Source organism: Thyridium curvatum, assembly GCF_004353045.1.
Source record: "Thyridium curvatum strain D216 chromosome Unknown NODE_31_length_406039_cov_82.875441, whole genome shotgun sequence".
Lineage (NCBI taxonomy): Eukaryota > Fungi > Ascomycota > Sordariomycetes > Thyridiales > Thyridiaceae > Thyridium > Thyridium curvatum.
Genome location: NW_022156786.1, coordinates 272,613 through 286,967, shown reverse-complemented (window position 1 = coordinate 286,967; position 14,355 = coordinate 272,613). Strand labels below are relative to the sequence as shown.

The following is a 14,355-nucleotide window of genomic DNA, read 5'->3' as shown; positions in this document are numbered from 1 at the left end:
AGCATCGATGCTCTTGATGGCCATGTCGTTCAAATTCACTAGCCCTCGACCCAAAGTTTCGGATATAAGGACAAGCACCCCTCTAGCAGTGGTGAGTGGGATAGCAGGCGTGTAAATAACCCCGTGAGTACGCCACATGTCCACATCTAATGGAACGCCTTGGACTTTGAAAAGCCCACCAGGGCAGTGTCAGTCAATGGCACTGATGGTAAACAAGTGAGACTTGATACTCACAGATAGTCTCGATGAGGCCATACAGATATCCATGAGCCACAGCCATTTGTTCAAGCTCCGAGTGAGAGAACCAACCAGTAAAGCTCTTTTTCGCCATGGGTAAGAAGGAGGAGCCATTCGCGCCGTAATCCTGGCCATAAAGAAGGGGAGTGTAGATAAATCCGAGCAATTTGTAGCAAACCTCGATTAGATAGAAAGCCCTTGCGAATCGGTCGTGCTCAGTCTTGGTCATGTCCGCTACAAGATTGGTTTTGTATTCAGGAAATGAGCGTCCATAATGTTCCTCAGACAGTTTGCCCAAGAATGGCAAATATTGCTGGGCATCATTGGAGCACTTGGCTGTGAAGTACTCGACAGCTGCGTGGCGCCTCTCCATAGCCATTCCCTCAGCCAGAGTGATCAGTCGCGAGTTGGCTTCCCGATTTCGAAAATGTGTCTCGGCGAATTGGTCAACCTGTTCGATCGAGTTGGGACGGAGGCGCTCAGACTCCAGTGCCAGCCATGCCTCTGGCATGAGCTCGGGTGAGATATGGTTGACGACGACCTGGGTAATGAGCATCGTCTTCGCACCCCTTGTCACAGCCAGCAGTCGTTTCGAAGTTATGGCGGCTGCTCTGAGGGATGCAATGTCGGGCAGAAAGCCGAAGATAATCTCTATGACCTCGACAGGGAGGAGGTCGAAATGATTATTGGATTCAGCCATCGTGCGGGTTGTGCTTGGGCAAGAGACATTACAATTTGGGTGACATCTGGTCGAGAGGGAACCTTGACAAGGCCTTACTTATATATTATTGTACAAGTCATACGGCAGTAGCAACGCAGTGAAAGGCTAAAGCCCCTTTTTTTCGCTGAGGCTGCGAGTTGTGTCCTGGTTTGTCAGTGTCACGTCAAGGCCTGGATCGTGACTTTATGAAAGGGATGAAAAGTGTGCGGTGACAGGTGCTTGCGAAAGCTCTAGTAGACTCACATATGCCTAGGGATTTGCAGGGACCTCTGACGCGGTTGCATATTGACTCCAGATTACGAATCTAATTCTCCAGCTCCTTTCCCGCTTTGACAGTCTGTCAAGCATGTCCAGGGCGCTCCCAGCCCATTGCCTCAGCTCTGGCTTCCATGAAAAAAGTTCCCAGGACAAATACCTTACAACAACAACAAACGTTTCCGTGTATCCAACCCCAGGCTTTTATACGCTGACACTTATACACCTCCTCCCACTTGGGCGACCGTCGGCGTCTCCGGTCTAGTCGCCATCAGCTCCTCTAAACATCCCAATTTCTCCATCTGAGAGCATGTCATATTCTTACTCCTCCCTGGTCATCTCCTCGTCCCTTTTTGAAAGGCGGAACCGCCTCGCCTCCTACATGACATAAGCCATGCCCTTGTCCTTGGCCCCAGAATGGAAGCTGGCCATCTGCGCAAACGTGTCATCATCCCGGGTTGAGAGGCAAATCAAATGGTCGAGTACTTAAGGTTATTACTTCATGACAAAAGGATCTGACAGCTTCACGGGATCCACGATACTGCAAACCCAGGGCAATTCATGGACTAGCTTGCAAAAGATGAACGGCGCTCTGCATTGTTTTAAGTCTATCCTTGCAGGTTTGTCAAACCATGACAACACTAAGTTAATACAAAGAAAAGGTACAAGAAAACCCCGTCACTCTCCGTCTAATCATCCCACTCCTCATCGAGAGAGTCGATCAGCCTGTTTTCGTCATCGCGGTTCCGACTCCTCCCGTTGGGCGAGCGCGAGACGCTGTGGTACCCCCTACGGCTGGGCAGCATACGGGCACAAGACGAAGTAAGGATGATAAAGGTGTCCTGGGTTGGTACAGTCAGCTTTTTTACCCATCACGGGTGGTTCTCTCTTTAGCCAATCTGCTTACATGAATGAAGCTCCAGATGCCGGCCCAAAGGCTGTAGTTGGGCAGCTGCCTCCAGCCACGGGCATGCGCCACCGTCCTCTGGTAGAATATGCCGCCGATGATGTAGACCAGCACGGCAATGAAGAGAATGATGGCAAACACCCCTCCCGGACCGACACTACCGGGCTTGTGGGGCTCGGCCCCGGCGCAGGCGTGGATGGAGCGGACCTTGAAGAAGTAGGCGCACTCGTTGGGGTCGGCGCCGACAAAGGAGACGGTGGCAAAGTTGTTGAGCGACTCGCGGTCGCAGATCAGGGAGAAGGTGGCCGACTTGCGCTGGCGCTTCGACTTGGACTTGCTCGCGGTAACTCCTTTGCTCTTGGGAGATTTGAGGTCGTCGTCGTCGTCTTGGTATGATTTGTATGATGCGCCGTCGTGGATCGTAGAGCGGCGCTTGGCGAGGGCGAAGCTATCGTCTTCTACGGGTCCGCACGGCGAGCCGCCGGTGTACTGGAGGACAAGCTCTCGGCCGCGAGGCTTGAGGACCGATGTTTGCTGTCTGTGTTGCGACCGCCATTAGCACCCGGCCACGGAGGCATATCTGCGAAACAGAGAGTCCCTACCCTAATGAGAAGACCTTCCCCTTGGATTCGTAGTACGCGCTGACATTCCTCCAGTCTGCCTTTTCGATCCCAATCACATCTTTCACGGGGTCCACCACTGCGGCGCATATGTTCAATGTGAAGTTGTATCCGTAGTCGTGGCCTCGCGCGTGGTAGTCCGTCGACGGCACACCCTTCTTGGGCTTAGCTCCCTCCGCCGGCGCGACGGCCATGTCCGGGCTCAGGTCGAAGAACGCGCCGCTCGTCGACGAGGCCGTGCATGGCGCGACGGGAGTGGTCTTGTCGGCATCTGGTGCGGCCAGCGCGCCCTCCGCCAAGGCAGACAGGAGGAGGAGGAAATGCGACGCCGGGGGTCTCATCGTGAAAGCGGCAGGTTTGTGACGAGATGAGGACCGGGAGTCAATGCGCCGGCAGGCGGCGGGTTCGGCGCGGCCGGGAAAGCGAAGCGAAGCAAGGACAGCTCAGGTCGATCTCCTATTCGAAAGCCGGGTCTGGATGCGTCCAAATGGTCTAGAGGTACAGTAGCTGTATGCCGGTACTGAAAAGCTTGCAGGCCGTTCCTCGTAGGATCAAGGTGCTGATTATCGTCGGAAGTATTAGGTGCAAGTTGTCGTCGACAAAGCCACTTGTCGTAATCATTTGAACCTTCAGCCTTCCAGAAAGGTGGACCCGGCAGCAACCATCCATCCCTTACACGTGTGTACAGCATGATTGGCCTGCCCCTGAAGATGGTGCTCCGGAAGCTCAAAAGCCACTTATGTAATCGCGCGTCCCTTCTATTCATAGCGTTCTAGTGGTGTTCCAGGGCAGTTCACGGCGAAAGGTCCGCGCTAGATGGCGGTACCTTGTACTGTACCAATTGGCCCTCACGAAATGTCTCCGTGCTGACGCCTTGCCCTCTCGAGACCGCATACGGAGTAAGCACTAGGCAGGCATAAGCATGGCGGCACCGCAACCCAAGTCAGCACATGCGGCCCATGCCGTCGCTACCAAATTTCACGGCTACGAGTTTGCCGGGACGTGAGTGATGGCCAGCCAATTGACCAGACATCATGTCGACGACATACACTGACCGCGATCCAGGGTGGGTGGCTTTCTCATCTCCTTCGGCCTCCCGGTGCTCTGCTACCTCTTCACCTTTGCCTGCAATGACATCTCCGGCTGTCCTGCGCCCTCGTTGCTCAACCTCAAATCCCTCGACCTCGAAACATTGAAGCGCGAAGTGGGATGGCCCGACAATGTAGTCTGTGGCCTCATCAGCTGGCGCGTCATGGGATGGACCCTCGCGTATTACCTGTTTAGTGCCGTGCTCCAGAGGGTTCTCCCAGGCCAAGAGGTGGAGGGAACTGTGCTCGCTAACGGCGGCCGGTTGAAGTACAAGCTCAACAGTGAGTATCGCCTCCAATGACACCCGGCCGGCAGTGCTAGTCCGTACTGACAGGAGTATCGCTAGCCCTTACCTCGACCATCTTTACCCTCGTCGTATGCCTCGCTGGCACCGTCGCCCAGGGCGCTGAGTTCCCCGTCTGGGCCTTCATGACCGACAACTACCTGCAGCTTCTGACAGCGAACATCCTGATTGCGTACTTCCTCGCCACGTTTGTGTACATCCGCAGCTTCAGCGTCAAGCCCGGCAACCCGGAGCACCGTGCGCTGGCCCCTGGCGGCCTGTCCGGTAACATGCTATACGACTGGTTCATCGGCCGAGAGCTGAACCCTCGCGTGACGATCCCGCTTCTCGGCGAGATCGATATCAAGATCTTCATGGAACTGCGCCCTGGTATGCTGGGCTGGATGTTGTGCAACTTTGCCTTCATTGCCAAGCAGTACCGCACCTACGGCTTTGTGACTGACAGCATCGTATTCATCGCCGTGATCCAAGCGGTGTATATCATCGACAGCCAGGTCATGGAGTCCGCTATCCTGACCACCATGGACATCACCACGGACGGCTTTGGCACCATGCTCGCCTTTGGCGACCTCGTGTGGGTACCCTTCATCTACTCCACCCAGTGCCGGTACCTCTCCGTCTACCCCGTCTCCCTCGGCATCCCGGGCCTCATCGCCATGGGCGTCCTGCTTGTGACCGGCTTCTCCATCTTCCGCCTGGCCAACAGCCAGAAGAACACATTCCGGACCAACCCGGACGACCCGTCCGTTGCCCACCTCAAGTACATCACCACCAAGACCGGGTCGAGGCTGCTCGTTTCGGGCTGGTGGGGCGTCGCACGCCACATCAACTACTTCGGCGACTGGATCCAGTCCTGGCCGTACAGCCTGCCCACCGGAATGGCGGGCTATGTGATTCTGACAGCCGGGTCGGGCGTCGACGGCGCTTTCAAGATGGCCGACGGCAGGGAGGTCGTGCAGGGCGCCGCGAGGGGGTGGGGTATCATCTTCACCTACTTTTACATCATCTACTTTGCCGTGCTGCTGGTCCACCGTGATGGCCGAGACTCGGAGAAGTGCGCGCGCAAGTACGGAGAGGACTGGGAAAAGTACAAGAAGATTGTACGGTGGCACATTATTCCTGGTGTGTACTAAAGATCATAAAGCTCGATGTGTATGGCTTGTTGGGTCTGTAATATCAAAAGGGCACCAACACATCTAGATGAGATGTGGGAAGCCATTAAATCGAATACTAGAAGTCTGCGTCATGACATACATCCATTGTGACAGCTCCTTGTCCTCCTTTGCTTCTTCCCTCAAGTCTATGACTTAGTCACATCAAGAAAGCGGACAACTCTGCCTGTTTTGTTGACCATGGTGCTTTCCAGCACAAAACTGCCCAGCCCTAAAAAAGGATTATGTGAACGTGACCATTCCGCGTGGGCTCCGAGTGTGAGGGACTAGACCTAGTGATGGAGAATGCTGACGGGGTTTCTTCTTGTTCGTCCTGTGGACAATCTCAAGGGTGGGATAGGCGGGAACAAAGTCAGACTTCAAACATCCCTTGGAGTCCAGCTCACTTTCAAACTGACTTTTCTTCCAACTCACCCTTACCCCTCTCCTTTCTTCCTCGGATTCTTCTCCAACTTGCCCTCGACTTTCGAGGTCTCACTTCATCCCCACAACACTTCCTCTGCCGTACCGGTAGAATCTCAAGAAGATCTATCATCCAGCCCAGCCTCGCGGTAGCCATCAACACAACACCAAGTATCCAGCACAAAGAGGCCTCGAGGTCTCCAGTTCAGAGAAACGATGTCGCAACCCAACCATGTCGTTGGTAAGTTCTACCTAAACCATGATGATCAACCTCAGCCTGCCCGGCTTGGACCTGAACCTAACCTCCATCAAGATCGCTCCGTCAAGAAGTGTCTCGAGATCATCAAACTCCAAAACAACGAGATAGATCGCCTTCTTGAGAAATTCAACAGGTTGAACTTTCACACCATGTCGCAGGACATTCGAATCGACCACCTGGAGAAGGTAATACATTTCAAAGAGCCTCGTACTTTTCTTATCATTGGGTCCTTAAGAACATGACTAACAGCCAGAACTTTGGGTGGCTTAGAACATGCAAGCTCAGATGCTAAAGATGATCAAGGCCTACCTTCACGATGCCAACAATGAGAAGGAGCTTCGCGAGCTCGGCGTTCTCCCGCCCCCGGACAGCGATCCTGCCCTTGCCGTCCAGCAACCTATCGTTCTCAGTGAGGAGATCGTGAAGATGGGTGACGATGACACTCTTCAACTTACAACTAGCCCTACCCAAGGTGAGGTCACCTTATTCTATACAAGTACTATATAATTACTAACAGCGGGGAACAAAAGTGCCCCAATTCGTCCGTCTCTTGCAGAAGGTTGACCCGAGGGACCGCCAGACTTTGGTCGACCTCCAAAAGCACCTCGACAACACGGGAAAGCAGCCCCATACCTCGGTCTTCCCCATGTACAAGGTGGGTGGCCCTACTGAGGACACGGCCGGCACTTTCTTCCTCCACGTCGGCCAGGGCCTGTCCCGGCAGATCGCCACCATCAGCCGCTCGCAGCTCTTTGGCGAGGGCGAGGGCGAGGAACCCAAGGAAGACGTCACCCGCACCCTGGGCATCTTCGAGCTCCACGTCCGACGCACGGCCGGCATCAAGGCCAGGGGCGAAGCCTTCGCGAGACGTGTCCTCCCGCGCTACGTCATCTACCTCGGAGAGATGCACGAGGAGCACCACCTCTCCGACAGCCCCCGTGTCGACCCCCTCTCGATGCACTACCACGTCGTCATGGACGTCACCCGCCCGGACAAGCCGCTCTGGGTCATCTGGAAGTACGATGAGAAGCAGAAGGGCCTGAAGCAGAAGGGCCGCGACCGCGTCTCGTTTGTCCAGCCCGAGACCGAGAAGCCCGGTATCCCACTGTACCAGGGCTGCCCGCCGGCCAAGGTCGACCTGCTCAAGCTGCTGGGCGGGGTCCGCGACTGGAACGTGCTCGCCATGTTCGAGGACGGCAGCGGCCCGGGAGAGCTGATGCATGAGGTCCAGTTCTACTGCCAGCCGTGCTTCACGACCCCGATACCGGACGAGATGGACCGGTGCCTCAAGTGGTCTTGGCATGCTGCGCCTGAGGGTGGTAACTGAGGGTTACCGCCTGTCACTTCGAATGGGACGGAGGGGATCTGCGTGGATAGGAGTTTATGTCATTCTCCTTCAAGGTCGCTGTTCTTCGCATGGTCTCAGGCCTGAGGCTCAGCAAGACGGCATGCATTTTCATGTTTCTGTTTCAGCGGAAACCGTGTATTTCAACGTGGGCCACGCAGACATCGTGGCTGGTTTGGACCTGAGTGCCTAATTTGTTCTCACGACGAATGGTGGAGTTTCACCAACGTAGGAGAGACTGAGGGTAAATTCTTCTGAGAAGTCTAGGTACATAGCACTCAATAAATGATCGTATTATCTGACAATTTCCATGATGTCCTCCTGCCTCAAAGTGTTATGTTCTACCAAGGTCGCCCGATTAACTTACGTATGAAAAATTATGACCCTTGCGATAGCAAAGTGGGATCTGAGATTCAAGCCTTTGCATCACCGCAACTCATTTTGCCCTCTCAGTTTCGGAGTCAACTCAGCTGCAACGCGGCACAAGTTACAACAACGCATGGAAACTTCACGGTAGTATCGCAAGGATTGGAAGTCATGCTGAGGTATGATCATAGCAATCTATACTTGAAGCAGATTACATGCAATATGAAAGATTTACTTGGCTTTAGCTGATTGAATAGGTTTGAATTGTGCCTAACATATCTCCTTATGTATACATATATATCATTGCAGCTCTTAGGAAACATCATGTCAATTGTGTCACTTATCAGAAAAGCCACTTCTCCTTCTATGAGAGCCACAAAACTTTCTCATTGGCTCTTGTCTACCCAGAGGCAAATCTCGCTTCCTCCAGAGCGGCCACCGCCTCTTATAGAAATAGTTCTTTTGTGAAGATTTGCAAGGTGAATGTTGGTTCCCGTTCACCGTGCAGTCAACCCGGTATTCGGCTTCAGCCAGGGTGCATCTTCAAGCTTCTGCATCATTCCAACTATTCCTCCTGTCACAGATTTCACCTCACTTTTCGACTTGAACCAGTCTCAACTACTACCGATTACATCCCATCTTTGTGTTTTCCCAAAAGGGTGGAAAACAAACACGGCCTGTGCTTTTCCTCTTCCCCCAAAACTCCCAGGTCGTGTTTACCTTTCTCTCTTCTTTTTAAGAAACGCCCTACCCCTCCGAGCCTTTTCCTCCTCTGCACCACCATCGCGCCGGAACATTAGCAAAGGGCCATTGATGATAGTAAACTAAGCCAGCTGCATGGACATTGATTTTCCCCTCGTTCCTCTTGCTTGACTCTTACTGTGTTACTTCTGCTCTTTGTCTGCTTCTCTGTATATGAGGCTTGCATCCCCAAGTTCTCCTGTCAAAATCTCCTGTCAAACATGGATGCGAACATGCCTAACGCTTCCAACATCGAGTCAGAGTCCGATTTCGCCAACGTCCGCCAGATGCAGACAACTCCTCCCTCTTCTCGCGTCCAGGACGCGAACTGCGCGGGTAGCGGATCGCACGACCCGCCTATCGCCCTCGCCGAGAGCCCCAGGGCCGCCGCCGCCGCCGTTGGTACCAACAACAGCAACAGAAACACTGCGCCTGGTGTCCTGGCTCCCCAGCCGGCTCATCGCAAGCCCATCCAGACTGACCTTCATGCACCTGAGGCTTCAACCCAACCTGCCCCCCGGTACCTGAATATAGGAAACCTTCCTCTGCCTACTGCTAATAATGGCCACAGCCGCCCGGGCTCCGCACTCCCTGCCGCTGCACCTGTCCCACATGCTCCTGTTGCTCCCATGGACAACACGTCTCTTAGCAGCGGTGGCGGCGCACGAGTCGCAGATCTACAGCCAGCCCAGACCGGGCCCGGCACCGTCTCTACTCCGGGCAATGCCCCTCCTACACCCCCTCAACAGGCTGTGCTCCCGCCTTTGAAGCCTATGGAATCTGTGGACAAGATCAGTGATAACCTTAGCGAGCTGAGAGTACGGTTTAGGGATGCCGATCAGCTTTTCAGCAAGGTCGTAGGGCGAGCACGTACTCAGTCTGCGGTGGTTGGCAACATCACAGCTTTGCATCAGCTTCACTCTGACCGGCACACTGAGCCCGATATGAGCCAAAACACCAATGCGCTGAATGAACTAATTGCCAAGGTGGACGCTCTGGCCACTGGCCTTACCACTCTGAAGGATACAGTTCTGGAGAGGGACAACCCGACCACGAAGGTGGACAGTCTGATCACCAGCTCTACCGCTCTCGGAGATCGAGTCAAGCGTCTGGAGAAGAGAGACCAACTCACCGAGCTCAGATCTCTGGCCGCCAACCTGTCCACTCTCACGGATCGGGTCAAGTACCTGGAGAAGCATGACCAGACCAGCAAGGTGGGCGAGCTGGCTCTCGATATAGCCACGCTCATAAATCGGGTCAATGAACTTGAGAATCCCATCTTCCCGTCCGCCGAGCTGCAGCAGGAGCTCGTCGCGCTCCAGAGCAACACAGATGCCGTCGTCAAGCCAGGCGGCCCCATGCAGAAGGTGCTAGTTATCCTCGCACAGTTCCAGCGCACCATCGACGCTGCTCTCGGCGTGCTTGACGGCCAGGCGGCAAACAACCAGGACCTCGAGGAGGAGGCCAGCGCTCTCGATCGTATCCAGCAAGCAGCAGCAGCAGCAGAGGAGCCCATGTTCGTCGAAGACTCGCCCGACGAGCCGAATCCCCGGAAGCGGAAGCGGAAGCGGTCAAGTTCTAGCCCGCCGCCCCAGGTCCGGAGTCGATCCGATGCCCTCCCAGTACTTACTCCGCAGCGCTTGAGCCGGAGCCAGACCCGTCCGGCCAGCCCTGCGATCCAGAACGGCAATGCCGCCCAAGCTCGCGTAACTCCAGATAGCGACGGCCCAATAGATGCCGCGGGTAATGGCGCCGTACCCGGCCAAGGGCCCGCAGCAGCTCCGAGCCCGGCGTCACTGGTTGGCGACGAGCTCGTCGCCTTCCTGATCGAGATGGATTGCACAAGGGAGAATGATCTAAAGAAGCTACAGAAGCACCTGGCGCGCCTACGCGAGTTTCTCCTGTACGAGGGCGACATCATCCCGGGCATGGTCCTCGGCGGCAGAGCCAGCGGCAGAGGCAGCCTAGTTCTGCGGATCGGCGGCCTAGCGGGCGCCGACGCCCGGCCCGCCCCCCGCGAAAGCCTCCAAGAATATCGAAAAGAGAAGCGGCAGCCGGACGAGCATAGGAAAAAAGCCATCCGCCTCGGCGTCGTGGAGCTCTACCAGAGGCGCAAGGACCAAGCCGCCGAGCTCCTCCAGGGGTGCGAGGACCCAGCCGCCAAGCTCCCCAAGTACGCGGTCTACATCGGTCAGGTGTTCCAGACCTACACCATAGAGCGGTCGGGTTGTACCAAGACCGAGACGACGGGCTACGAGGTCTTCATGGATGTCACCAACCCGCGCAAGGCGCTATGGGCTGTGTACCGGCTCCACGAGCGCTTTCTCGGGGAGGATGCCGCCATGTTTTTCACTCCAGTTGTACCCTTTTACAAGGGCTTCGAGAGGCGGAAGCAGTGGGACTCTTTCCAGCTGCTGAATTCGGTCTCCGACTGGCAGAAGCCGAGGGAGCAGGCCATGTACGAGGAAGGGCGCGGCGCGGATCTACTCAAATCGACCACCATGATCTGCAAGCCCGAAATATTGGTTGCCCACTACAATGAATCGTTTATAGCAATCCGCGAAGGCTGGTCTGAGTCAAAGGCCCTAAACAAGGGCTAAGGTTGTGGTATATTGCAAATGCTTTTGGAAGATGAACGTAGACATACATGGATGTCTCTTTTCTATCATGTTCTTTCTTTGGACTTCATGGTGGCATTGTAGGCGGGTGTCACAGAGGTTAAGATTCACTTGCCATGATTGATACATCCCATCAGTCCATGTTTTGTGCGGTGATTTAGCATCTTTGGGACGGGGGTTCCATAATGTACTATAGCCTTGCGGTCTACTGTTAGGAGGTTCTCGTCTGCAACTGACAACAGATGATCCTCAATGGGAGGGAGAGCAGAGAATGTAAAATGGGGAATTGAATCACTGGTACAACATCAGATCTCGTGAATTCTGTGGTGATGACTCTCGCTTGTCGCTAGGCGGATAGGCGGATCTGGCTCGTGGGACAAGCACGACATTTGATCGTGGGCAGCCCCGCGCCCGCGTCGAGTAACACCGGACACAACGTTACGCCAGGGTTCCAGGTCGCCTAGCTCGCAGCAATGACGCAGTGACACGCATGGGTAAGGCCAGTCAGTGGCAGGGCGGTCGGATCGTGGGGACGGAGCTCTCCGAGGGCGAGGAGCACATGGCCAACGGAGCTTGGGGCTGCATATTTGGCCGAGAGCCGGGGCGTCAACCGTGAATCGTGGCAGGGAGGGTTGGCGGCACGGGTTCTTCCAAGGCGGTGGCCAAGGTTGGGTGAACGGGACATGTCAAGCCACAAGGTGGTTCGGTCCAGATGCATTGGTCTCGGCACAATCTAGCCGTCGGCCTTGGCCGTGGAAGAGTAGGTACATTAGACGAATAGATGAGGGGAAAGGTGCAGGAGACGAGTGTCGGGCGCTTGTTGGTGAATCTGAACGTTCAGAGTGCATTGGATCTGCAGAAGGAGCTGACTGCAGGATGGGACATGGGGCAAATCCGGGGTTGGGAACCCAAGATTCGGGTGGGATGTTGTTGTTGATGGGATGGATGGATGGATGGAGATGGAGGGTGAGATGCAGCAGAGAGAATCATTGAGGTTGGAGCTGTTGGAGGCAGAATCCGGGGATGCTGCCTTGCGAGAATGAAAATGGAGAGGCGCACGAGGTGACAAGACCGGAAAAGCCAATCACGAGTTGCGTGGTTTCCCAGGATGGAAAGCCCAAAAGGGCAGGTCCAAGGCAGGGCAATTAAAAATGACAGCATCGAGCACGGGCGGGGAAGGAACGATACAATCTTAAAAAAAAAAAGGCATTCATGCAGATTGACGCATTTGCTCAGCAGAGCTCACCGGTCGGGCCTTTGAGCTGCTTGGCTTGAAATGGTGTGCTTGAAATGGTGTTCATCTTTTCTTTTGAAACTGTAGCCAAGGCATGTATGGCTTGACCTGTACAGGTCCGCCAACAGATCAGGCAAGAGCTCGAATCTCGACTCCTAAAGACCGCAATATGTCCCTCTGAGCTGCCGACCTCGGACGCGACCTGGGCACTCATTCTAGGGTCAAGGATTTGACTGACTGCCGGCCGGCAGAAACAGAACAACAGCAGAACCATGGTCCAGATCTCGCGTTTCCCCCACAGAGCGGAACGGAGTTGGGACAAAGCGTGAAAGGCTACGGGGAAAAGAGACCAAGGCAGGGAGCAGCATCTCCACCAAGTCGCTCACATTTCTCCACCGCTTCTCCAATTCAACAGGTCCCCACTGTCCCCAAGGACCTGAAGGATGGAAGGCCGGTAGGTCAAGGTTGTGATCGTCGTTCCCAAGAGCAGGGTCAAAGCTGCGCTATCACTGTACCTGATCGGCCCTTTTCCCTGCTCCTCGGGCTTGCGCACCTCTGATCCGGTGCGTTGTCGGGTCCCAAGAGATCGACACGAGCAGATCAGAGTACCCCGTAGAGCAGAGCACCCGAACCTCGCACTCTGCTATTGTCAATGTCAGGAGACCAGCTCAATCTTGTCTTCCCTTACCAACGCCGCCCTTGCCAGGGAAGTCTGTCTCGGAGACCAAGGAGGCAGAATGAGAAGATTGGAGGAAATTCAACGGCCAGCTACCTAATGTTTGCGAGCAATGCCAGCGGCGGCGATGGAGTGATGGGAGACGGTGCCAGTTAACGCGTCACCGCCCGCCTTTTCTCGTTGTCACACTCACCTCGACGCGCGAGCAATGCAAGCTTGCATGCCAAGTTCCCCACACTCCATTACCGTGTCTCCCGGCACCGTAAGAAATAAGGTGCGGAGCACCAGGTAGGGCAAAAGCTACTCTAAATGCCTAACTCTTGGCTCATGATCCCGCCCCAGGCTGTCCCGTAGCAGCGAGCGCCGCCCGCAGTGAACCACCTCCATGCAGTGTGGTAGGACAGGGCGGACGGGAGGGCGCGAGACACGAGGTGAAATTGGAGCACTTCGGGTGGACTGGGGGGGGGGGACTTTGGAAGCTCCAAGCACCACCACGACGCCCACATCCATACCCATATCCATCACTACCTTGACTACTTACCCATACCGTACCGTACCGTATACGGACATGCGCAACGTGAACCCGCACGGTGGGTTGATGATGATGCATGATTGCATGCGGCTTCGCTGCTTTGCGCATGTGGGTATGTATATCAACAAAAGTACATGCATACAAGTAGACGCTCTCCTCCCTTCCTTTCCCCTTCTCTCTGGTCCCGTCCCTTGCCAGTCTGCGATCCGAACTTATATGAACCCTTGATCCATTCCAGTCCCCATCCAGGCCCAAGCCAAACTCAATCCGAGCCTCTGACCGTGGATCGTTCTCTAATTTGAATCCTGCGCGCGCTTGTGCTGACCGGCAAGGGGCGGCTGCTTCCGTGTACCTGTCCTGCTTTTTAATACCTGCGCATTCCCTTCCTCGACGTGCTCCCAAGCCTCGTTCGGACGCCGACCTTGGAAAAAGCGTGTGCTTGCAGCGCTGCAGGAGCAAACACCACGAGATCTTCGTGCTCGAGTGTTTCAACCGCCTCGCCCGCTTGCTCTGGGGAACCACCTACCAGACGACGCAGGCCAGCATCATTCTTACCGCCGCTCCATCCAAGCCCGAGCTGCACACCAATAGGCTTCTTCCGCGGCGCGACGCACAACATTGACTACCGGAATCACACCGCCGCCGTCGCCGCTGCGCCGTCACCATGAAACAGCCAGCGATCGCCTGTGCTGTGCTGGCAGCCAGCTGTGGCACCGCCGTTGCGGGCGCAGTGGATATCCTCCAGGGACGAGGGCAGGTGAGCATCCGAATGGCTTTTCATCTCATATCACCTGAGCACTCAAGCATCTCCAATCATTACCCTGTTTCCCGTGTCCGTGTGTTCTGTCGTACACCCGACTGGCCGTGGTGGGTTTCT

The 14,355-nt window shown here is 55.3% G+C and overlaps 5 protein-coding genes across 5 annotated transcripts; 3 read left to right on the top strand and 2 right to left on the bottom strand.

Annotated features, from left to right (window-relative positions):
- Window positions 1-193: 193 nt before the first annotated feature.
- E0L32_005782 (uncharacterized protein) lies at window positions 194-937 on the bottom strand (the record flags this gene model as incomplete). The annotated part of the gene is made up of 1 exon (XM_031140341.1): window positions 194-937. The coding sequence occupies one exon, from the start codon at window positions 935-937 to the stop codon at window positions 194-196; it is 744 nt and encodes a 247-aa protein (XP_030995549.1).
- A 965-nt stretch (window positions 938-1,902) lies between these two features.
- On the bottom strand, window positions 1,903-3,081 carry E0L32_005781 (uncharacterized protein; the record flags this gene model as incomplete). The annotated part of the gene is made up of 3 exons (XM_031140340.1): window positions 1,903-2,055; window positions 2,121-2,658; window positions 2,723-3,081. The coding sequence occupies 3 exons, from the start codon at window positions 3,079-3,081 to the stop codon at window positions 1,903-1,905; spliced, it is 1,050 nt and encodes a 349-aa protein (XP_030995548.1).
- A 581-nt stretch (window positions 3,082-3,662) lies between these two features.
- Window positions 3,663-5,266, top strand: E0L32_005780 (uncharacterized protein; the record flags this gene model as incomplete). The annotated part of the gene is made up of 3 exons (XM_031140339.1): window positions 3,663-3,742; window positions 3,806-4,110; window positions 4,164-5,266. 3 exons carry the CDS (start codon window positions 3,663-3,665, stop codon window positions 5,264-5,266), a joined length of 1,488 nt encoding a protein of 495 aa, XP_030995547.1.
- Window positions 5,267-5,923: 657 nt separating this feature from the next.
- E0L32_005779 (uncharacterized protein) lies at window positions 5,924-7,293 on the top strand (the record flags this gene model as incomplete). Its single annotated transcript, XM_031140338.1, has 3 exons — window positions 5,924-6,151; window positions 6,237-6,438; window positions 6,497-7,293. The coding sequence occupies 3 exons, from the start codon at window positions 5,924-5,926 to the stop codon at window positions 7,291-7,293; spliced, it is 1,227 nt and encodes a 408-aa protein (XP_030995546.1).
- A 1,346-nt stretch (window positions 7,294-8,639) lies between these two features.
- On the top strand, window positions 8,640-11,018 carry E0L32_005778 (uncharacterized protein; the record flags this gene model as incomplete). The annotated part of the gene is made up of 1 exon (XM_031140337.1): window positions 8,640-11,018. One exon carries the CDS (start codon window positions 8,640-8,642, stop codon window positions 11,016-11,018), a length of 2,379 nt encoding a protein of 792 aa, XP_030995545.1.
- Between the last annotated feature and the right edge of the window lie 3,337 nt (window positions 11,019-14,355).